General features: G+C 40.7%; 1 protein-coding gene and 1 pseudogene across 2 annotated transcripts in view; one reads left to right on the top strand and one right to left on the bottom strand.

The window, feature by feature from the left end:
* Nucleotides 1–4287: 4287 nt before the first annotated feature.
* The window catches only part of VRK2 (VRK serine/threonine kinase 2), a gene marked incomplete at its 3' end in the record, with an annotated part of 121582 nt that continues 102160 nt past the window's right edge, over nucleotides 4288–23709 (top strand). The window contains exons 1-2 of the mRNA XM_080938289.1: nucleotides 4288–4364; nucleotides 6487–6627. Of these exons, the coding sequence (XP_080794415.1) occupies nucleotides 6492–6627 (136 nt within the window). The 5' untranslated portion in view covers nucleotides 4288–4364; nucleotides 6487–6491. The remainder of the gene's footprint in view (nucleotides 4365–6486; nucleotides 6628–23709) is intronic.
* LOC308437238 (large ribosomal subunit protein uL18-like) lies at nucleotides 17482–18362 on the bottom strand (annotated as a pseudogene). The gene has a single exon. The product of its transcript is annotated as a large ribosomal subunit protein uL18-like (transcript).

The following is a 23709-nucleotide window of genomic DNA, read 5'->3' as shown; positions in this document are numbered from 1 at the left end:
TCCTTTGCAAACAAATCAGAGGACATAGATGTCTGACAGGCTTGGATTCTGATTACTTGAATTACATTGTTTTCAAATTTTCTATGTCAGTAATTGCTTAGCTCTCCAGGGATCGTGGGTTTAGGAGTTGTAAATGGACTTCTGATTTTATAAAACAAAACGGAGCTCTTTGGCAAGCAAAGTATTTTCATTGAAGTAGTCTTCTTCTATCACATAGCATAACACAATTGGGTTTTTTTGTTTTTTTTTTTTTCTCTAAATGTTTTGTCTGGGCAACCTCTTTAACACTTTAATTGATTTTAAATGATCTTTGGTTTTTAAAGTACATGTACTAAATGCTGGGGTTTTTCTTACTCCTTTGAGGTGGTATAAACATTTTACACCTTCCTCTTTGGAAGACAGAGCACTCCACACCTAAGAGCTGGCATAAAACCAAGAAAGCCTTTTTGTGCGTTGGTAGCAAATTCTAATCATAAACAATATTGATGAATTATAAACCTGATTTAAAAGAAATGTCAGACGAACAGGATGGGGGGGAAAGGCTGTCCTTGAACCTATGACCTCTGCTAACTCAGAGCTCCTAAAATCTATCAAAATAGCTTTGCTTGAAATCGGAGTTTTCCTAACCTTTTTTCCCTGATGACTCAGACTTGGATGCTTTAGTGTCTAAATTCCTTTCTTTCTTGTTTCTCATCACATTCACTCAGAAGATGTTCTTTCATGAGTTCCAAAATTTGTATTTCTATATTCTGTCAGTTTTCATCTTGAAACATACATGCAGCAATATGTTCTGAATCATAAAACTCAGCATTAAATCCTAACACTTGGGAACTGTTCTCAGTGTAGGTTTACCTGCACTACTGTTTGTATTTGGTATGAATTCATTACCATTTGAAAGTCATTAACATCTATGAGACTTGCAACTTCCTTGCAATGTTAGGAAGAATTTTGGCCGCAAGGAAGATGAAGCCTAAGGCAAAATGGACACTGATAGGGCCTGTTGACAGCTAATGATGGATAGAAAGGTGGAGGGTTAGCAGAGGTCATAGGGTGGGGCATACCTGTGGGGCAGGGCATACCTGGCTGTTGCCAGGTAACTGTGGGGTGGGGTTTACAGAATCCCAGCAACTCCAACTCCTGTTTTCTTCCTTTCCTGTGGCTGGAGACATGCTAGATCTGTCTCCTTGATGCTTTGATGACTGGTTTGCTTCATTTTGTTGCTGGGTGATATTTGATCATATAAGATCCACGCTACACATAGTTTATCCGCCCTCTACGTAATGGGAATTTTATTGCAGTTCCTGGCTTTTATGCATTCAGCGGCTAATCTCATGTGTATGCATGCATTTGTGTTGATACAGGACTGCACTTCTCTGTTTCAAAGGATGTATTTTATTTTAAATTATGTGTTTCTAAACGTGTATCTGTGTGAATATGTGAAGATGTGAGTGCAGTCCACAGGGATCAGAAGAGGAACTCTGATTCTTTGAAACCGAAGTTATAGGCAGTGTGAGCTGCCCAGCGTGGGGACTGGGAACTTGGGTCCTCCGTGGGAGCCATACGTTCCCGTAACCACTGAGCTCTCTCTTCAGTACCACTGCTCTTGAGGAAAACTCTAGGAACATGCATGTGAGGTCACATACTGAGTATCACACTGGTACCTCATTTCACTTCATACGGTGTTACTTACTTGCAATCAGCCATAATACTGTATTAGGACATAGAAAATTCCAGAGCCGGGTTGTGTGATAGAGTCTTGTCCTCTTACCTTTGAAGCTTCATTTGTCTCACATATTCGCTCCGAACACGCTGCCCGAGCCAGTCATTCAGTGCACGAGGGTTTTCACATTGACTACTGAGGAAGGACAGTCTGTGTTCCAATCAGTGTGTCATTTTTCTATGTCAGGTTCCATACTTTTCGCCTCATTTTGTCTCATCACATAGACATGTGTCACCCCATATTATCACAAGCAGGGTGAATAGGGTACAATAAGGTATTTTGTATTAGCCTGAGTGAGAAATGTCCCAGACAGCCTCAGGCACTTAAACACTTGGCGACCGACTGCTGGCACTGTCTGAGGGAGGTTTGGTCGGCGCCACCTGCCTGGATATAGTATGTCACTGGAGATTAAACGGCCTTCTGCCATCTTTATTGGCTTTCTCTCTTTTCTGCTTGTGGTTCACAATGTGAGCTCTCAGCTCGCTGTTACTGCTGCCATAGCCGCCATGTTGTTCAAGCCCCATAGACTCTCATCTCTCCGGAGAAAGGAGCCAAAAATAAACTCTTCCTTCGGCAGTCTTTGGTCCTGGTGCTTCATCACAGCGAGAGAAATGTACGAACACAATCACATTCACATAACTGTTCATTGGGATTTATCTTTATAACTGACCTATGATTAATTATGGTTAACCTCTGACTATGTTTAATTTATAAGTTAAAGTCTTTATCCGTAAAATGAAAGTTGTTTTGCCTCAAAAATGACCTTACGGTAAAAAAAGAAAATTACCACAGGATATGTAAGGTTTGGCTCTATCTATAGTTTCAGATATTCCTGGTAATCTTAGAGTATATTCCCTATGGACAACATGGGATGTGCTAAGTCAGATCCTGACAAATTGTATGGAGAAGCAGTGTAATAAAGCTCCCCTTTTCTGTACAACCTTTGCAAAACTGCACACCTTACCAGTCCCCTCTCTCTCTCTCTCTCTCTCTCTCTCTCTCTCTCTCTCTCTCTCTCTCTGTGTGTGTGTGTGTGTGTGTGTGTGTGTGTGAGACAGGATCTCTCACTGAACCTGAGGATCATCTCTAAGGCAAGGGTGGTAGGTGACTCCCTTGTATCTGTCTTTGTCACACCCACCTTATTCTCTGTACAGTAACGCTCTATGGGGGGGAGATGACCTTACCTTCAGCTCTTCCCTTGTGTTCCACCTCAAAAATGTTGGGGTCACAGGCCTGTGCCATGAAGCTGTTTTATATGCTGGGAATTTTATTGATAGCTTCCTACAGGCCAGACAAGCACTACCAATGCAGTTACAACCATGTCTATAAAATTCTTTTTAAAAATGCTTTTATACCCAGATCATCTAGTTCTTTCAGGAAGTAGTCTCATGCCATCTACCATTTTTGGAGTTTGATAAAAGTCTCATTTTCTTATTTCATCAAATTTAGCAAAGAGATATTAATGCCACCAGGATAAAACCATTAGCATGATTTTTGAGTCGCTCTTGAAACACGCTTTATTAAATTCTGGCCAGGAACAATGGACACTGACCACGTCTATACCCAGGATTCCCAGAGCAGGGCACCAAATTGCATTTTTCAGGGACTTATAAAGGCAAACCCCACATGGGTATGTACTTCCTACCTGTGTCTAATCAGGGGCAAGCATTCATCCTGATGTACTTTCTGCCCATGTACCTCCGCCTACATGTGATTGAGACCATCCTGTGCAGTTGGGGCAACCAATCTTGTTTTCTTTCAAGAACAACAGCTCCTAGCATTTCTAGAAGTTAGTTTGAGCAAGTCGGGCTTACAAATTAGAGGCATTTTTTTTTTTGTTTTGTTTTATAGATCTCTTAAAATATAGCAATTAAAACTTAATACACTAACTAGCCTTCACAGAGAGAATGATATTTTTTTCTCAGTGTTTGTATCTGGGCCATTATTGAGTGTTTTTAGGTAGCAGACTTAAGTGCTGTTTGAACTGATATTTTATGAGGATTTGTTTTGTTTGCTCTAAAATATAAACCTACAGTGTATCCTCAAAGTACTTATATGTACTAAACATATTTCTCTCAGATGTCATAGTAACCTTAAAGCTCAATAACTAGTCTTTTCCATTTTACAGATGGGAAGGTAGAAATGTACTAACTAAATTTTGCTTTAAACATTATCCAACTATTAAATAGCAGAACTAGGCCCAGGGCAGTCATTTGCAAGTGACACACCCATACACAGACCCTCCCAGTGACAGGATTCTCTGGGTATGCCTAGCTGCTGGGTGAGCAGTTGGTAAGGATCTGGTCAATTTGGAAGGGGTTGGTACTCAGGACAGGAAGGTTTCAGTTCTTCCTGTGTTAAGTGCTGGCCTTCCTTACTGCCCCCTGCTAATCTGATGGCTTCAGAAAGGCCCAGGCTGGGTCAGGTGCTTGAAAAACTAACTCTCACTGTCAGTACCGCCCCTCCAGAGGCCCAGCCTCTCCTGGGCGGCCTTGGCCAGGCTCTGGGCTCCTGGGGCTGGCTGCCAGGAGGCGGCCCGCAAGCTTGTCCGGCCCCTGGGAGGCGCCTGGCGCGGCCCGCCCGGCTTCGAGGCCTCTGCCCCGCCTGGACGCGGAGATCGGAGCTGCGGGGACTCAGGTGGCAGGTTAGTCTTCCCTCCATCCTGGTTTCCAGGCTCGCCCGGCTGCTGTGGGCTGGTCCGGGCCGGCTCCAGGCCCAGTCTCAGCCCTGGCTCCGGTACCGATAGGCCCCGGAAACCGGCCGGCGCTTCTGCAGAGCCTGGCACTGCCATCCTCGGGACGGGGACCGAGATGGGGCCTCCGCTCCCCCACCAGGAGGGAGGGTCCGAACCGGGCGAGCGTCACCCTGGAGCCACCGAGTCCCCCAAACTTATCTTTTTATGTGCCCCGCTCAGAAGTTGTTCTAGGTAGACTTGCCAACTTTAGCAAACAACTTTCACGTGGGCGTCCGACATGCTGCCAGGTTGAGGGAAATCACCCTCCTCCAGTTCGGTGGCCCGGTTGGTTCTCCGTTAAGATTTCCCGCTCTCCTGTGGCTCTGTTCAGCCCGGAGTGACCTCGGAGGCACTGGGTTCACCAGTGAAGGAGGGAAAACTACTTACGCGTAGATGGGAAGCTTAAGAGAAACATTTTGGACTGTGTCTGTGTTTAGGAATAATTTTCACGATAGCATTTGTCCTGGTTAGATTTTGCTGTTGTTACCGACTCGTCTCCAACGAGGGCCATCTGGTAAGAGGGACAGATATTGAAGGTTGAGATTAACTTGAGACTCTTAGTGGCCGGGGAAGGGTACAGCTTTAAATTCAAAGGTCAGACACCACGGCCACCAAGCCAAACATCTAGGAATGACTTCGATGAGCAAGTACTTCCAAGGCTAGCTAATCTGGCTTGTCAGGCCATTTCTGGCTTTATGACCCTCCCTCTTACCCACGTCCATCAATGTGAGAACAACTCTGCCTTAGAGATTACAGCCCCACAGATAACAGGAATCCCACATTCCATAAGAAAGCCACACAAATTTAGTTAATTCAAGTGGCAGATCTGTTGGAGTGATTGATGGGAGAGGCTAGCCAGTGCCACCCTTGGACCTGGTTTGTGTAAGAAAGCCAAGCTGCCTGTGCCAGTTAGGTGCAGGACAAGCCATTAAACAGGGCTCTGCCATGGCGGCTTCAGTGCCTGCTTTGAGCTCCTGCCCTGACTCCCTTTTTGAAGGATTGTGAACTGTATAAAATAATTCCCAAGTTGCTTTAGCCATGGTATTTATCACAGCAATCGAAACAAATTAAAGCAGAATTTACCAGGTTTTTCTTTTTTGTTTTTATCTAGAAATACTAAGAGGACCATGGTTACTTCGACGTTTCAAGCATTTATTCTGATATTTATCAATTATATATCCTCTAGGAAGGCTTTTGACCAACCTAAAAAATTACATTACCAGTTTGCTAATTTCTATACAATAATAACTGAATTTGTGTGGCTTTCTTATGGAATGTGGGATTCCTGTTATCTGTGGGGCTGTAATCTCTAAGGCAGAGTTGTTCTCACATTGATAGGCGTGGGTAAGAGGGAGGGTCATAAAGCCAGAAATGGCCTGACATGCCAGATTAGCTAGCCTTGGAAATACTTGCTCATTTAAGTCATTCCCAGGTGTTTGGCTTGGTGGCCCTGGTGTCTGACTTGTGAATTTAAAGCTGTACCCTTCCCCAGCCACTAACAGCCTCACGCTAACATAGCATCTCAACCAATGGACTAGTGACATATATATGAAATAATTGTTTCTTAAGATATATTGTGTAGTGTTACCAAATATTAATAAACTCCTACATGGAATTTGAAGTATTGCTTTAAATAAAACACAGTAGGTATTTTTATTTTTTAAGGAATCTATTTTTAATTTTAATTACGTGTGTGTGTGTGTGTGTGTGTGTGTGTGTATACGTGTGCTAGTAGAAGAGGTCAAATATATCAGGCCCCAGAGCTGGAGTTACAGAGGGTTGTAAGCACTGGGAACTGAACCTAGGTCCTCTAAAGAATATTGCATATGTTATGTATGTATTATTACATATATGCATATATGCCAGTATCTCTTAGGTTTCAAAGTATTTGAATTTCTAACTTGAATATTGTGGATGGCTTCTTCAGTTGGACTTGACTTCAGGATCCTAATCTTAATTCTGGGAAAGACATTGGGAGAAATGATTTTCAATGCTAGCGTTTTAGCTATATATCTCATCCCTCTGCCAACAGATGCAATGGCACCAAGAAGGAAAGAGAAATACAAGCTTCCGGTTCCACTTCCAGAAGGCACAGTTCTGGGTGATGTGGAAGGAAACCGCTGGGCACTGGGCAAGATGATTGGCTCCGGAGGGTTTGGGCTGATATATTTAGGTAAAGTATGACTAAATTGCCAAGTCTAATTATGTCTGTGATCACTGTAACTATGGTAACAATGGTATTTTAAGAGCTAACTAAAATAATAGAATTCATAGATTTATTTGAAAAAGTAATTTGAAGATAGTTAATGTTTTGTTCAAGCCATATCTGACATAACATGTTCCCCGTTCCTCTCTTTTCCCCAGTAACGTTTACAAGCCTTTTCAGAGCATAGCAGCACAGTCTGCTAGACAAAATACAATTTCTCTTTTTGAAAATTCGTTTTCCTGAAACCACTTATTTTCATAGCTCATAAACAACAACTGTGTAAATATAAATATTTAGTGATTCTTTAAAACAATGTTTCCTATATTATGTATGTGATATGTGTAGGACATGTCACAGGGCACCTGTGGTGGTCAGGGGGCAACCTTGTTTCTCTCCTTTCACCTTTATGTGGGTTCTGGGTGACAACTGAGGTAGGTGGCCATACTTTTGGAGAAAGTGCCTTTACCTACTGTTTCTTCACTGTGTTCCACGTAAACTTAAGCTGAAGAGCTGACCGCATCTCTTCCATGGCATTTGCAAACTTCTCTGTGACTGCAGTTTACAGGTTGTGTTGTCCTTGGGAAAACTGGCAAAGTAGATGTGATGCTCAGATTCCCTTTCTCACTTTATAACAGGTAGGGGCCCGGCTCGGGTGAACTTCTGCCCTGCAACTGAGTATTTAGAAATTATGCTGAATCTGAAGAGACCATTTAGGAATATCTAAATGCTGTGATGGGGTGGGGAAGCTGACTGGGTTTGATAAATAGAATAGTGATTAGAAAAGAAAAAACTGGGTTTGGAGTTTACTTCAGGAAAGATTTTGGATAACATGATATTCAGCACCCCTCACCTTATACAAAAAAATACAACATAAGATTCCCATGTATATACATATACACACACAACACACACACACACACACACACACACACACACATATCATAGAACCCTACATCTGTTTCTGTAGTAGATATCTTTGGGACTTGGGCATGCTGTCTTATTCTTGTAATCTCATTTGAAAGATTGGTCTATGTCATAAGTTCTAGGTCAGTTAAGTCTATTTAGTAATATCTGATCTCAAAACAAACAACCAACCCACCCACCCACCCATCCACCCAGGGGGACCCCTCCCAAAATAAAACAATGGGAAAAAAATCCAAAAGATACCCTTCCATAATACCAGACCAAACACATCTTCAAAATATCAAAACATAAAATAGGGTGTCTTTGTGGGGAATTCTGGGCTCCTTGTCAAACAAGCATATTTCTGACTCATGAATGATTAAGATATTAATACTGATGTTTTGCCTCTTGTGTTTCTTTATTTTGAGACAGTCTTTAATAGCCCAGGCTATCCTTGAACTCCTGATCCTCTTGTTCCTACTCCTCTTGGACTGGGACTATAGGTGTAAACTACCATACCTTGTACAGTTTTTAGTGAATGAAAGAAATTCAGTAAATAAGCAACTGCCTACTTATTACTTGTGTCAAATAAAACTGTAAAAACAAGATCAGGATAAAAACATTTTATGGGCTGAGTACAAGAGCAGCTTCCCAGTTTAAAGAGCCTTTGGGAGCTATGGCTCCTGATTCACAACACAGAACCCTATAAACTTGAATTGAGTTCCACAGACAGGCAACTTTGCAATAGAAACATAACGGGACTCACCTATGTAATTTGAAATTTTCGAAGAACCACATTTAAACAATTAAGAGAAACAGATGAAATTCATTTTAATAATAGGGACTATGCAATTGAATATATCCAAAAGAATACATTTTAGTGTGTTCATATAAAAGTAGTGAAATGCTTTACATCTGAGTGAAAGTAAGTCTTCAAAAATCAAGTGTGACAAGCCCAATGTCACGCCTGGCTGGTAGGAAAGGCAGCCATGTGTCTAGCGAGGGCCTGGAGTTCAGGGGAGTGGAATTACCCAGTGCTGTCTGACTTGGGTTACTGAGCTCCTTCCTTAGCAGTGAGGTAAGAGCTCTGGTACACTGTTGTGACTATAGGTCAGAAAAAGACTTGAAACACTTCCTGCTAATGTGACTGTGACCTTGGATCTACAGCCTACCGCACATTTGCTTTTCTAACTTTTGCATTACTTGGGTAATTTCAAAGAACTAGAGAAGAGCTTTGACTATAAAGGTCTTATTCCTTTTCAGTTCTCACAATGTAAATATTTATTTGAGTTTATTTGAGTTCTGGTATAAGCTGGAGATTAAGTATCACCATTATATACAGGATTTTTAAATCTCTGTGTACACACATGCACTACTTGTTTGGCTCTGGTCATAAAGGAATACTCACTGTGTGTTGAAGTAATGGACATCCCTTTTCAAATGCAGAATGTTCTTTTAGTCTGAAATGCAAGTACATGGCTTTGAATGTTTGTTTTCTGATTGTTATTGCCCAAATAAAATGGGTTTTACAGTGTGTTTTTCAGCATGTTGGGTGATATGCCCTCCCACTATCTGAATTTCAGAAACTGTGTCCTGGAAAGGTGTGGATTAGCGAGTGTTCCTCATCGGACAAGGACTCTTAGAAACAGTTATTTTCAGAGAGAAAGAAAAAAAAGGCTTCATTGTTCAGAAGAGTATGGTCGTGCTTTATTGTTCTATCCATGGGGGGCAGCTAATCACAGAATCAGCTTAAGTTTACTAGTGTTAGTTTTCACTGATCATTTTACCAGTAACCAGCTCCTTGAGAAGCCCTCCAGTTCTGGTGTTTATCAAGTTCTCTTCATGGCCTGCATATACACCACAAAGCACTTACATTCAAGCTTTTTAAAAATAAGCACATCCAGTGATTCTTTTCAGACATTCTTACTAGATAACATGGCTTTGGCAGACACTTTATCAGCATTTGTGGCCTAAGGCTGAAAAGAAGCTGCTCTGGCTGGCTCATTGTGCATGTACAATTGTCCTCTAGCTTTGAGATCAATAGCCTGGGTCTGTTGGTAATCAGCAACTTGGAGCAAAGGGGAAGGGGCAGAGAAGTCTGTGTTTACTCTTGATTTGGAGAGATAATGTGCCTGTAGCACTCATAGCAATAGTCATAAGAAGGAAAAGTCTGAATACTAGAACAAAGTCTGCACTCTCTCTTTGTGCATGAAAGTGGGAGGAAAGGAGACTGGTTAGGGAGTGGGAAAGTTGCTCTCATTTTAGTACCAAATGAGCAAAAAAAAGTTTCTAAAACTCCAGGGAATGAGAACTGAAGGCTTGAGTTCCCTTTAATGCTTCATAAAACATGGAAGCCCTCACCCAGGGGAGACCTGCGGAACAGGAACAAAAGCTCCAGAGCTGGGGGAATCCTGACTTGCCACTAAGTCACTGAGAGACTAAGTGGCCACCACCTTACTAATCCTCTGCAAGTTTTGTTTCTAGACTTTGTAACTGTAATAATAATTGTGAGGATTAGATAAGATGTTTTTGTTAAAGATTTTGGAACCTAGGGAGCACTTGACAAGTAGAATTTATTTAGAATTTTACATTCTAAATATCTGGTGCTATGATGCACCAGGGGGAGACCTTCATTGGAAGATTTTCTGTTTTCTCTGCCTTGAATTGTGGTGGATTTAGCTCCTAGTGCTGTAAAACTAAGACCACAGAGACTGTTCACAGGTGCCTGTATGTTTCTTTCTACCACTCTGTGTCTGTTCCCTTTAACAATTTCTATAGCGGCACAGGGCATGGTGAACATTTCCATTAAGACTGCTACCTATTTGCTTCAGATATAAACAAAATTGGGGTCCAAAAATGAATGAAAATGCAGAAAAGAAAAGCTCTGGGATAAATGTCCATTACATTCCTTTAAAATGGTTCATTGCTGGAGGGGCAGAGGCTGAGCCTGTGGGACTCGACCCACAGTGTTTGCTGCCTTCTTTGTTGTAACTGTAGATGATACCCATCACCCAGTCACAGAGGAGTCCTTTTCGACACAGAGACGCGTGTAAGGTAACCCTTGTGCCATCCTCCGAACAGTGGTACAGTTCGTCATGTTGTGCTGACCTCCAATCATAAAGTTATCTACTTTGTGCTGTTATAACTATAATTTTGCTACTGTTATAAATCGTAACAATCTGTTTTCTGGTGGTCTTAGGTGACCCCCGTGAATCAGTTGACGCCCCCCCATTCCCCAAGTATCACTTTTAAAAGAATATACCCGTGCTTTATTGACATATTGACAATAAATTGATATTATTGTCTCTTATAACTAAAATCGGTAATAGTGATTTAATCTTAAGGACCATTATTCATGGTTAAGTGGGTTGATTTACATTTTGGAGATTTTCCTTATTGCTTTTACTTTATCCTGAATTGGTGCTTCAGAAACAGAAGATACTTTTGAGGAGGGGTGAATTTTGGAAGTTATCAAATTTAACTGATTTACTAGTGAGGAACTCTTTCTACTTATACATGTATAGAAGACTGGTTGATTTTTATTTTATTATTTACTTTGTTGCAATTGATTTATTTTTTTAAGGTATGCACAGTTACATGCAGGAGAGTCCAGTCATGACACTAGTAGCAATTTTAAATGTTAATTTTGCATAAAAGGCAGTCTTATGAAAATGACAATAATAGAGAAGGATAATGTTTTAGAGATTATAATAGCAGTATATATTGTTTATACAATAATCTAGTTCCCAGTGCAGGTGTAGGTAAGAGATATAACGTTGAAAGAGTTTGCCTGTTTTTATGTATTTGTTAGATATGTTTGATAAAGAGATATGTAAAAATCTCTAGAAGATATTACTTTGTAAGTGTCTTTGATAGGATGTTTGCCTTGAGTTTGTACCAGACAGTGCTGTTCATTATCCTCTCAGACAAGAAATCTAAGTAATTAAGAAAGTTTGTGTTCTGTTTATGAAAAAGAAGGGGGTGGGAATTCTTTCAAGGCTTAGCCCTCACTTGTATTTTATTTTTAAAAAATATACCTGACTTTAAATCAACCCATTTTATATTGCTCATCTTCATTTTCAACAGTGTTAACTATCAGATCTTGCATCGTGGAGCAATTAACTAGCTCCCTGTTTCTGGTCTACATTTATGTATTTTGTCCCTTCTGCTGCACTGTATCTGCCTTACTGCTCTTAGCACTGGTCAAGGTTCTCTCTCTCTCTCTCTCTCTCTCTCTCTCTCTCTCTCTCTCTTTCTCTCTCTCTCAGTTTGAAACGCACTGCTGTGGGGAAGTTTCTTCTTTATGAAATGAGTTCACCTCTACTGCCACACAATAAAAGAATTCTCTGAGTTCAAGAGCTTCTGGCATCCTCATGAAATATGGACGGACTTTTGCTTCTGAAGTGTTTCAGGTTCTGCTTCTGTGGAGATGGGAGGAGAAGAATAAACAGTATGAGGAACATTTTTTTTTTTCTTTAAAACCCAGGGGGATCCATGTATATCAAACAAATTAAAAAAAAAGTTTTTGAGAAACTTTAAAACTTGGAGTGAGACTTCACTAGAAACTAGCTGCTAGGATCAGGACAATTCTCACATTTAATGATGCAAAGGTGCTTGTGAAGTTTACAGGGCTTCCATGCTTGGGATTGTCCTTATGCTTCTGAGGGTTTGCCTCTTACATCTCTCTTACATGACTGCTTTTCCTGAGTACTGTGTACTCCATGTCAAAGGCCACTGTAGGAGAAAAGATGGAAAACTCAGCAGGTTTCAGGACAGTTCTTACATCTGTGCGTGGTTTCTTCACAAAGACAGCCCGGTAAGCCAAGCATTACCTTAGCATCTCCAGTCTAGGGAAATGATGTTGTAGAAAGACATCCACTGAAGGCCAGAAGCATCTACAGATGCAGTGTGATCCCAGTCAGTGAAGCATGTGGCCCTTCATTGGCACTGGACGATAACAGGAGGATCTCCTGGCAGAAGAACTGACTTTCACTGCATTCTGCATGCTGCCCCTCCAAACCCATCTTTGATTGGCACCTATGCCCTATTGAAACTGGCATCACACCTTCTGAATGGGCACTGAGCCAGACTAGCAGATGGGTATGGGCAGAGGCATGCCAGAAACCCAGTATGTGAATCAAGTTTAAGTATCAGGGGCCCAAACTCCCATCCAGGGATATAAAATCTGCAGTCTGTTGAGAGCTTTTTGTGCTTAAGGTTAAAGGACATGCCATTTCTACTCCAGCTTAGAGGTTGATTAATTTTGAAAGTCAAACAGGAACTCCTGTGGTGGTGTGAGGCGAAATTCTGTCTTTGGTGAATGAGAATTGCTAGTTCATGTGGGGAAGAGAAAGTATTGTAATGAAGTTTCCGAGGACAGTGACTCCCCTCCAAGTCCCTCTAGCACTTAAGCAGCATGCACTCAGTAAAGATGAATATTTCTGTTCTCCAGCGGAGCCAGGTGCAATCAAAGCCACATCTTCAGCCCGCTGCAGTAAAGAACCCTAAATTTAGAAAGGGCAGGCGAAGTTTAGAAGAACTCTGGCGGTAGCTGTTCCAGCCCAAGCTGATGGTGCTTCACAGGAGTGCGCAGAGGAAGGGATGAAGGGAAAACTCAGAATCAAAACCTTCAGAGCCATCCAGCCTGAAACGGGAACATCTTTAACAAGCCAAAAGAAAAGTTGAGTCCTTTCCCCTCACTGCAGACTCTTTCTGATTTTTGTTCTTTTTATCAATAACAACTTAGGTTACAGAAATGTTAGGACCAACTTAATACATAAGTAACTAAACTTCCTATTCTTACTTTCGCTTCCTAGCATGTCTATCATGTATATAAACTTTGCTTCTTGAATAATGGATTTTGCATAAAATTGAGTTTTAAACGTCATATTCCTTATGATTGTCTCACACCCACCACAGAACTGCGCCCACACCGGGAGGAGAGGACCTCGTGCTTGTGATCATTTAAGTCCTGTCTCCTAAGTACTCTTAAATTTATAGGCATGCCTTCGAGGCCAGCTGTGGCCTCGAGCAGCTTCGCTAATCACATTATAACCCTTGCTTCAGCTTTTCCACTGTGTAAACTTTATCTATGGAACAGATTCCATGAAACCGTTGTGAATACTTCAACGTATTCAAAACATATAACTGCCACAAATTAAACCCCTCAAACTAAAGCTGGTGCACGGTGACTGCCAAGTGAGGCTGGCGCGGCCCTCTGTCAGACTGCGGGAGAGCGTGCCTGCCACAGTCCTCTGAAAACACAATCCACGCAGAGCTCTCCTGTCACTCGCTCTGATATTAAACCAGGGAAAGTGACATTAATTAAAGAGATGGCATGAGCCAACAAAGGCAATTAAATTCCACGCTTTGGCTTTGTGCAGACCTTAATCCAACCTATTCTATTCAGGTACTGGGACCAGTTCTGAGGGGAGCAAGGGTTATGACTTTTAACGCACCTCTTCCCATTCAGAAGCATGCTTGACTCGCATCGGGTTGTTTGCCAGAACCGATTATTGCTGGCCGTCCTGGAGCCCTGGCATGTGGTGTCCTGCGGTTCCCCAGTGCATGTGATAGCCATGTGACATGTACAGTACTGTGAGGAAGAGGAGGCTTGGTCTCACAGGAAAGGCCCCAGCTGCTAGCCAGCCGAGACTTAGACTCGCAGCATCGGAACCAAGAAGGTCCGGTGCTGGGAGCAGCTGACCGGAAACCTTCGTGAAGTGGACACAAGCAGGAAAGAACCAAGACTTGCCAGTCATGGCCATACAGTGGGAGCAAAGTGATTATGTCGGTTAGTTATTCACATATCCACTGACTTTTCAGACCTTCGCATGTGTGACTAGCCATTCTCACCCCACGCCACATTGTGCCATCCTAACCTGCACGCTCAGGGTGCAGAAATAACGGCCTTGCAGGTCACAGTCACCGAAAGATATTTTTTAAAAAATCGTTTTTATTTTATGTGTGTTAGTGTTTTCCCTGTACATATGTTGGGATGAGTGTATGAGATCCCCTGGAATTGGAATTACAGACAGTTGTGAACAGTCAGGATGCTGGGGATAGAACCCAGGTCCTTTGGAAGAAAAGCCAGTGTTCTTATCCTCTGAACCATCTCACTGGGCCCCAAATAAATGATTTTTTTTATGTAAAAAAAAGAAAATATAGAAAAGTTTTAGGAAAAAAAATTTTGTTGGGTTTCTTTATTTTTGGTTCAATATCTATGTGTAAGACATTGTGATTTCATATTTAGAGACAGTATTGTATATTTTAGAAAGTGTGGGGTAAGAGTAGCATATGTTTATATTTCCAAATATACTTTTAAGATATAATATATCACGTACTTAACCATAGATTATAGGACTTAATGGGGAAAGTCTCCTCTGCTGAGTGGCTTTAAAAAAAATGGACACTCTACTGAATCTAACCACTTCCATGTTTATAATAAAACAGTTCTCTCTCTCTCTCTCTCTCTCTCTCTCTCTCTCTCTCTCTCTCTCTCTCTCTCTTTCTCTCTCTCTCCCCCTCCCTCCCTCCCTCCCTCCCTCCCCCCCCTCTATCCCCCTCTATCTACTTTGTCTGGCTCCCCTGTCTTTCCCATGCGTCATCAGCAGGCCTCTTCCCCTCTTTCTCTCTTCCTCTCTCCTCTCTCTCTGCCCTTCTCTACCCTCCTTTCTCTGCCTCTACCTTCTTCTCCAGGACCCCTTCCTGCCACGTCAACTCCCCTGTATATTAAAAAGCAACAACAACAACCAAATGAACAGACAGACAAAACCTCCTTCTACTGGGTGTTATTTAATTGAAGTAGATTTGATAAGCCAGTACACACTACTTTAGAGGAAAGTATGGTGTTTCTTGTTCTGTCAACTCTCTACTAGGCACAGAATGTGTGAGCGCCAGTAACTTAACAGATAAGAAACTGTTCTTCCCCCTCCCCCTCCTTTGGTCTGGTGCTGGGGATTCAACATGCCTTTCACCTGCTATGCAGGCACCAGACACTCTGCCTCATCCCCAGCTCTGGGATTCTTCTAGCCCAAGTCTGGGAACAGTCTGATGGAGGGATTTATGCACAGTCAGAAGCTTATGTTACAGTTTCCAAGCATAGGTACTTTATATTTGAGATTCAGAATTTCCAACTGTATAATTAGTCACGAGGTTTAATGTACTTTTTTTTTTTCATATCAAACTGACAATGGCTTCAAAGAGACAGCAGTGCCTTAGGGGAGCAAGAAAAGGAGGCCAAAGTTGACACACACAGAGGCAAAACAGTGGAGGAAAATCAACACGAGTTGTGAAGTCAGGCATTGGAAATATGTCAGTGTTCAGGAGACTGTCTTTAATTTGCAATCCAAGTGAAATAGAGTATTTAAATACAAGAGGCAGTATTATTGAGCCCAGCATGCCTGCTACCACTTGTTTGACTAGCTCAGAATAGAACACTGAGAGGCAAGGGCTCAAAGTTAAATGAACATTTATACATTTTAAAATCAAATGAAAGATTCAGAGTATATTCATGAATTATTTTTTTTTCTGGAATCCTAAATTTAATCAGCTGGAATTACTTTTAAAGTGCCATTCTATTTAACTTTGGGGAATGATGAATTTGCCTTTTAGTAGGGATGCTGTATTTTATCATGAAGATGAAACAAACTGTCTTTTGTTAATTATTCCCCAGAGACACTGGCCATTTTTCTCTCCTATGCTTAGTATGGAGTAAAGGCAGTGCCTGCAAATCCATTTCAAACAAGACCAATCGGAAGCTTCAATGCGTGTGAGAGGCACTAGAAGAATGTAGCTTCCATTTCAGGCACTCTGGGTGCCCCTAATGAGACTTTTTAGAGGAATGCAACTACAGCTTTACTGAGGGGACCTTGAATACAGAGTAGAAACATGAAAAAGAATGAAAGAGAACACTGGATGTGTCCCATGTGTCTGATAACTAAAAGATAAGCTTTTGCAATCTTGGAAAATCATCATCAACTACTAGAATCTTTTTCTTAGTGTGTGCCAAGTGCTGGGGAAAGTAGTTTGTGTGTATCATTTCATTTAATCTTCTTGGAACTTGGTGAGGAGGATCTTGAGCCCTAGGAGGTAGTGCTATGCTTCCAGGCCACATTTTATAATATTCTTTTTATCTACTTTTGAGCACAGGTTTCTTTGCTCTGTGGATTCGTACCCCTTGTGGAAGAACACTTTGAGTTTATAGTTAGCCAGAGAGAATATGGCAAGTGATGTGCACATGACAAGCTAATTTTTAGCATAACAGCTAAATATGTGATTGATAATATTGGCAACTAAGTGGAGCAATCTGTTATCGGTGATGTCTACAGTGGTGCCATTTTCATTAGATTGACAACTAAGGCCAGAGCACTGGTGCCAGGCTTTTGTTATTAAGATCACCAAGTCTGTGAAAGAACATCTGATATTTACAGGAAACCCAATGCAGGGACACACACAAAAAAATAACATGTGCTGTAGCCTAGGTCATACAATATTTTAATGCAAAAACAGTGAGACTAGTCAACCAGCTGCACTCTGATCTGATGAGAAAGATTTGCTGACTTTTCAGGCCTTTTGAAACTGAATAAATTTGTTTGACTTAAAGGAATGTGTTAAGTCTTCATAAAATGTAAGACAAGGACAATGAAGGGAGGCCTCTTTAATTATGGCACATATTATGATATAAATTAAGGAACATATTGGAGGAGAGAGAACATTACAGACACTGAATTCTTTTTCTTCTTCTTCTTCTTCTTCTTCTTCTTCTTCTTCTTCTTCTTCTTCTTCTTCTTCCTCTTCCCCTTCCCCTTTCCCTTCCCCTTCCCTTTCCCCCTCCCCCTTCCCCTCTTCCTCTTCTTCTTTTTTTGGCTTGTTCAATATGTTTATTGTCTTTATGAAAATATCTTCATAGAAACTGTTTCAGCTTTCAGTAGCCCGTTCCTGAACTCTGAGGAATCTTGCCTTCTTTTGAGCAACTGGTCTTTCTTCTGGGCAGGAGACATTTGGGACAGTTCCACCTCTTCTTCACTTCTCTCTTGAGCTTGTTCTCACAGGCTGCAATCTCTCGATAGCAGCATGAGCTTTCTTATACATGTCCTCCATCATGTCTGGAGCTGTGTTGTTCTTCGTGTACTGAGAGAACTGTTTCTTCTACGAATCTACATCTTCCTCCATTAGGTAGCACATGTAGTCTGCCACAGTCTGACCCATGATGTGCTTCCAATGTACCTCTGCATGGAACTCCCTGCTGTCAGATTCATACCCAGGGAATCGTTTGGTGCTATGAGGGATAGACAGGTCTCCATCCACAGCTCCCTTCAGGGCCCCAAAAAGCTTTATTGCCAGTTGTAGTTCAGGCAAGACCTGCATCCAAATAGCAACTGAAAGCACCAGGCTAGCCGTCAATGCTTTCCACATTGTGTTCGTCTCTAGTCACCTCCACTTGGCCTTCATAGGTCTTGTCTGTGCCAAACCTGTCCTGTGGGCCAGCAGCAGGCCAGTGCCATAGGCTGCGGCATAGTCTGTCAGGCCGACTTTCACACCGTATTTTGGAAGTTCATGTGCACATGCTGCGCAGACGATCATATCCCCTTCTATTCAGGCATATGCAATCTGCCAGATGATATCTCTGTTAGTTATATGAACTATCATCCTGTATATGGGTGTGTTGTACTTTTTTTGTCCTGGATTACCAATCTTTTCCATGCATAATAGTCAGTTTTACCCTCTTGCTGCCTTCTAAATCTCACTTGGTATCTTTTAAAGTAGGCCTTATTCTTGACAACTTTCATGAACTCCATCCTATAGAACAGAGACCCTCAACCCTAAATGTATTTTATTCTTAGATGATAATTTAAAGATGTACAACTTAGAAAATTAGGTCTTTTAAAAGGTAAAGCACAAAAAATACTTGGGAAAATAGACTCTTGTTAAAGAATTTGCTTCTTGCTAAAGAATTTGTTTTAGGTAAAAATATTTTACTTACAATAACATCTAGACTTTGAAAGCAAGATTAATTCTTTTGAGGTATATGTCTTTTGATACTATGTACATGATATGAGAGAAATGAAGACAGTTCATGTAGAGGTTGTTTGGATATTTGGTGGAGGACTTGTAGATTACAATTATAGTTTTTATCTCCTTTTACTTCGCATGTACACATCACAAGAAAAAGAAATAGCAAAAATTAAAAGCTATTACATTAAATTAAAATAAATATTTTTAGCAAGCCTGATGTCACAACCTTTAGATCCCGGTACTTGCTGAAGGCTGTGAGATAGCTTTCAAGGACCTCAAGGTCAAGGTCTGCCTCAGCTAAATAGTAAGTTGAACTCTCTCTTGGGGAGAGAGAGAGAGAGAGAGAGAGAGAGAGAGAGAGAGAGAGAGAGAGAGAGAGAGAGAGAATTAGTTAAGTGGGTTATTTGTTTAAATTTTTTGTAGACTATGAAGGGAAGTATCCATTGTATTTGGCAGTCTCTGAATCAAGAGATCATGTATTATTACAGATCTCCAATGTTAGATGTGAGGGAACTGAGGATGGTTATGATAATATAAACCTTCTATCTTTACAAAATCCTGAGAGGTATGTAGGAGAAAAAAAATCACACACAGTAAACTTCAGGAAGAAATTAAATCACAAAAACATAGTGAATGGAAAGGTGTTCTGTGATTGGGGAGGAAAAAGTTATATGAATCCTCATAATCCGAAGAACCTCTACAGCTATAAACCAGTCTCCACATTCTGAAATTAATTATTTAATTTAGAATAAATTATATAAAACATGAAAATTTTTAAAAAGAAACAATTGTTATCAGAGAGGACTTTTATGTTCCTTCTATTAGTGAATGAAGATGAAGTTAAGACATGTAGGGTCTTTGGCAAAGTAACAGATCAGAGTCTTATGATACATAGAGCAAACCTAAGTCAAAGAGGATTAATGTAAGGAAATGAACAGGAATTTGTACCAAGAATATTATCAGTATATCTAGAAGACCTTAGAAAATGAGTGTCTAGTTCAAAACTTAGGACCTCCATTGTCTCAAATCTGAAGTCAGTGTGTTATAAAAGCATAGGAATGGGCCAATGATTGCTAACAGTTCTTAACATACAGATGTCATGTAAGAAATGAAAACTCACGTCCAACCAGAAAATGGATAGGCTGTGGTAACAGTTAAGAGAAATAGGACTGTAGTTCTGATATCAAAGTTTATGTCTCCAAACTAACAAAGTTTCTGAATCTTAGGAGACAGAAACGCATACTGGATGTTACGGAGAACCTGACATTAAGTGAAAATTAAAAAAAAAAGTTTGTGCTGTAATTTTACATCCCATAATTAAAGTTTCTAGGAATGTATTAGAGTTCTCCAGATAAACAAAACTGGCAGGATGAATAGAGATTAAGGAATGTCCCAAAATCTAGTAGTTGTTCAGTACAGAAGGCTTTGTCCCAGCTGGTTTCAGTCTATGAGTGAAGACTCAAAGAAATAGCCTCTAATGCCACCGAAGGAACAGATTTGCCTGTGAAAATGAGTGGCAAGCAAAGAGAAAATATTTTCTCCTTCCATGTTCTTTGTATAAGCTGCCATCAGAAGTTGTGGCTAAGATTAGATATGTGTCTTCCTGTAAGATGATGTCTTTATGCAGGAAGATAGGTACAAAATAAAACCAAGCCTATCATGGGATGAGAAGGAAGGATGGACGAGAACACAGTTTTAGAAAGAGAGAAGGAGCCAGAGCGAGGAGAAGGAGCTGGAGGCAACATGGCGGCAGATTATATTTTTCTCTGTACATAGATACAGGTTGTTATAAATATTTTATAAGGGATATGTGTGTACAGGATTTTGTGCTGTCTAAATGGGAAAATTATATCAATTGGATCAGAGGTTATGGTGTGGTGTTTTTCTTTCATGTGGCAACTTAATTGAGTTCAAGAGAAGTTGCTGTGGCAGGACGCACCAAGCCTGCCATGAAATTGGGAAGTGTCCTCCATGGAATTTGGATGTGTGGACCTGGTGTGGTAACAACCCACCAAGGGAATTGTGAGTAGGTGCAGCATAATGAGGTGCTATGCTAGAATGGATTGTGGACCATCCAGGTCAGGGAGTATCCTGGGGGCCAGCATGGAGCCACTGAGATAAATTAGTGCAAGTTCAATATGGCTCTGCGGTGCCAGAACTAGCAAGAAAGTGACTGCCTGGGTCATAGAGAGCCAGGAGATAGCGTGGAGTGCTTAAAAACAGATGTAGTCATGGACTACCAAGAGTAGCCATTAAGGAGTGAGTAAATGTACCTGAGAAACTTAATAGAGAAAAGTGAAAATGTGTCACTGGTAGAATTTTCAATGACCAAAATGGTGTTAGTTTATTTTTATCCTAAAAGAATAAAATAAAATGTAGTTGATATCAACAATAAACTCTAACCATCCCTAGAAATATTATAATAAACTGATGTAACATGTTCACATGGTGACCTTTGGAATCAGCTGTACAGGGAATAGTGGGAGGGCTTCTAGTGTACCTCGCCCCATTTACCAATCAAGTGTTCCTGATCCATTCATTTTGTATATCAGTCTTCCAAGAAGAATTCTATTACTAACAGACTTTAAATGCAAATAATTATGCTAAAATATTCTTATACTATATAACTGATTATGTACTTTACAGGAGAAGCTTGAATTTAGAGACTTTAATGGTGTTATAAAATAGAATCATTGTTTGTATGAAGAATTATATACAATTTTTGATGTGCAATTATTAACACACAAAATCCTGGGTCTTATATATCAAAGTCTTCAAATCCACTGTTGGAAGTAAGCATATGACTACCTGCTTGTTCTGACCCTCATGTTTTTGTCTCAGGCTCTCCTCATTTCCTCCACATTCACATTGTTCTTCTTTGAAGTCCACAGTTATTTAAAAATCTATTGTTCTTCTTTATAAATTTTTATTCAGCTTGTACATTATGTATTGATTTTCTATAATATTTTGGCCTCTATTTCTATCCTAGCCATTTTCTGTTTTGTATGGTAATTTTAAAATTATCATAGAGGAAAGTGAACTTAGTATTCGTGTATTTCTTTAAATTTTAGTAGATCACAGTTTTAATTCAACACAGTAGGATACAGAACATACCACCCTTCTAAGTTTGTCATACCTCCTCAGTCTGTCATCATACCCTCCCTACTTTATCTGTGTGGATGCATGCTTCAAGGACTGGAATCCTGTAGGACATTTGTTCCCCTGACACTGGAAAACATCAGGATAATGTTGTTCCTTCACTTTTGTTCTTCAGAATTGCTTTTGCTGTTGAGTTCCATAGCTTTGCATATTTGTATATGATCAATGTTTCTGTAATTACAACATAAATCACTTGCTGGGATTTTGTTTGGAATAGAATTAAATCTATAGATAATTGGCTAAAAACGGACCTGCTTTATACATAGAGCCTTCCAAACCAGTATGACTCTCCTCTTAGATCTCTTTCATTGGGTTTTGTGCAGGCTTTAGCATCCTAGTCCTGTACCACTTGCAATTCCCATTTCCATTTGTGTCTTTTTACATTTGTTTATTGAGAAAGTCACTGCATTCCTCGGTGTACACATGGGGGTCATGGGGTTAGTTTTCCACCATGGTGGAAGGGCTCACTGTTTCTTTATATCTTAGGATCTTGGTGAGCATTCTTTCCTTCCTTCCTTCCTTCCTTCCCTCCTTCCTTTCTTCCTTCCTTCCTTCCTTCCTTCCTTCCTTCTTTCCTTCCTTCCTTCCCTCCTTCCTTTCTTCCTTCCTTCTTTCCTTCCTTCCTTTCCTCCTTCCTTCTCTCCTTCCTTCTTTCCTTCATTCCTTTCCTCCTTTCTTTCCTCCTTCCTTTCCTCCTTCCCTCCTTCTTTCCCTCCTTCCTTCCCTCCCTCCTTCCTTCCCTCCTTCCTTCCCTCCCTCCTTCCTTCCTTCCCTCCTTCCTTCCTTCCTTCCTTCCTGTTTTTTTTGTAGCAGATTTTTTAGGGGGGGGGGGTTGCTATACGTAGACATGTCACTTTTCTCCCATTTTTTTTTCTTGAGTAGTCACATTGGTTAGCACTTGCAGTTTGTAGGAACTGTAGGACAGAATGACTCTGATTCCCTCTGTTCCCTGGCTCCATTTGGGGGAGCAGCATCCAACCACTTATCATGAAATCTGGTTTGGTATTGTTTTCTGTTAGTGCTGTTTACCAAGATGGAGAATATGCTTTCTGAGTGGGCAGCAAGTTTTTTGGTTTTTTTTGTTTTTTTGTTTTTGTTTTTGTTTTTTAACCAGGAATAGATGTTAGCTGCATCAAATGCTATCTTTTATGTATCAATTGATAGAACCTTGTGGATGGTAGTGAAACTCATGATGGAGGATGGTTACTGATAATTCTGAATATTGAAATATGTTGTATTTCTCAAATAAACCCTCATTGATCTATGTTTTATATCTATTTATATTTCTGGATTTGATTTATTTACATTTTTGGTTTTTTCTTCTGTGTTAAAGGCTGCTGCTGATTTATATATAGCTTTCCTCTCCTCTCTTCCTGTCTCTCCTTCCTTCCTGTCCCTCCTCTCCTTCCTGTCCCTCCCCTTTTCTTATCCTCCCGTCTTCCTGTTCTTCTTTCTGTCCTTCCCCTTTTTCCCGTCCCTCTTTTTCCTGTTTCTTCTTCCTTCTTAGTCCATCTTTCTTTTCTGCTCTTTCTCCTTTCTGTCCCTCCCGTCCTTGCTGTCCCTCCCCTCCTTCCTGTCCATTCCATCCTTCTTTCTGTCCCTTTTTCTTCCTGTTCTTCCTTTCCTTCCCATCCCTCTCCTCCTTCCTGTCCCTCCTCTGCTTCCTGTCTCTCCTTCTATCCTGTCTTTCTCATCTTTTCTATCTTTTTTCTTTTACCACGTTTTCTGGTTTACATATTGGAATAGTGGTAACACAAACTTCATCAAAATAAATTCTGAACTATTTTCTCGAAGCGAGTGTGTAAGATTAATACTCCTTTAAAAATGATTTCTTAAAACTACCACATAGTCAATAGGCTCTGACCATTCGCTTGTCACATGACTTTTCTTACTTTTCAGATATTTTAACAATATTTTCCGTCTATCTAGACTGTCAAATTTATGGAAGTTATTTATAGTATTGACATGTTA

The sequence above is a fragment of the Micromys minutus genome (assembly GCF_963924665.1).
Source record: "Micromys minutus genome assembly, chromosome: 1".
In the NCBI taxonomy this organism is placed as follows: Eukaryota; Metazoa; Chordata; class Mammalia; order Rodentia; family Muridae; genus Micromys; species Micromys minutus.
This window is presented reverse-complemented; position numbering and strand designations above follow the sequence as displayed.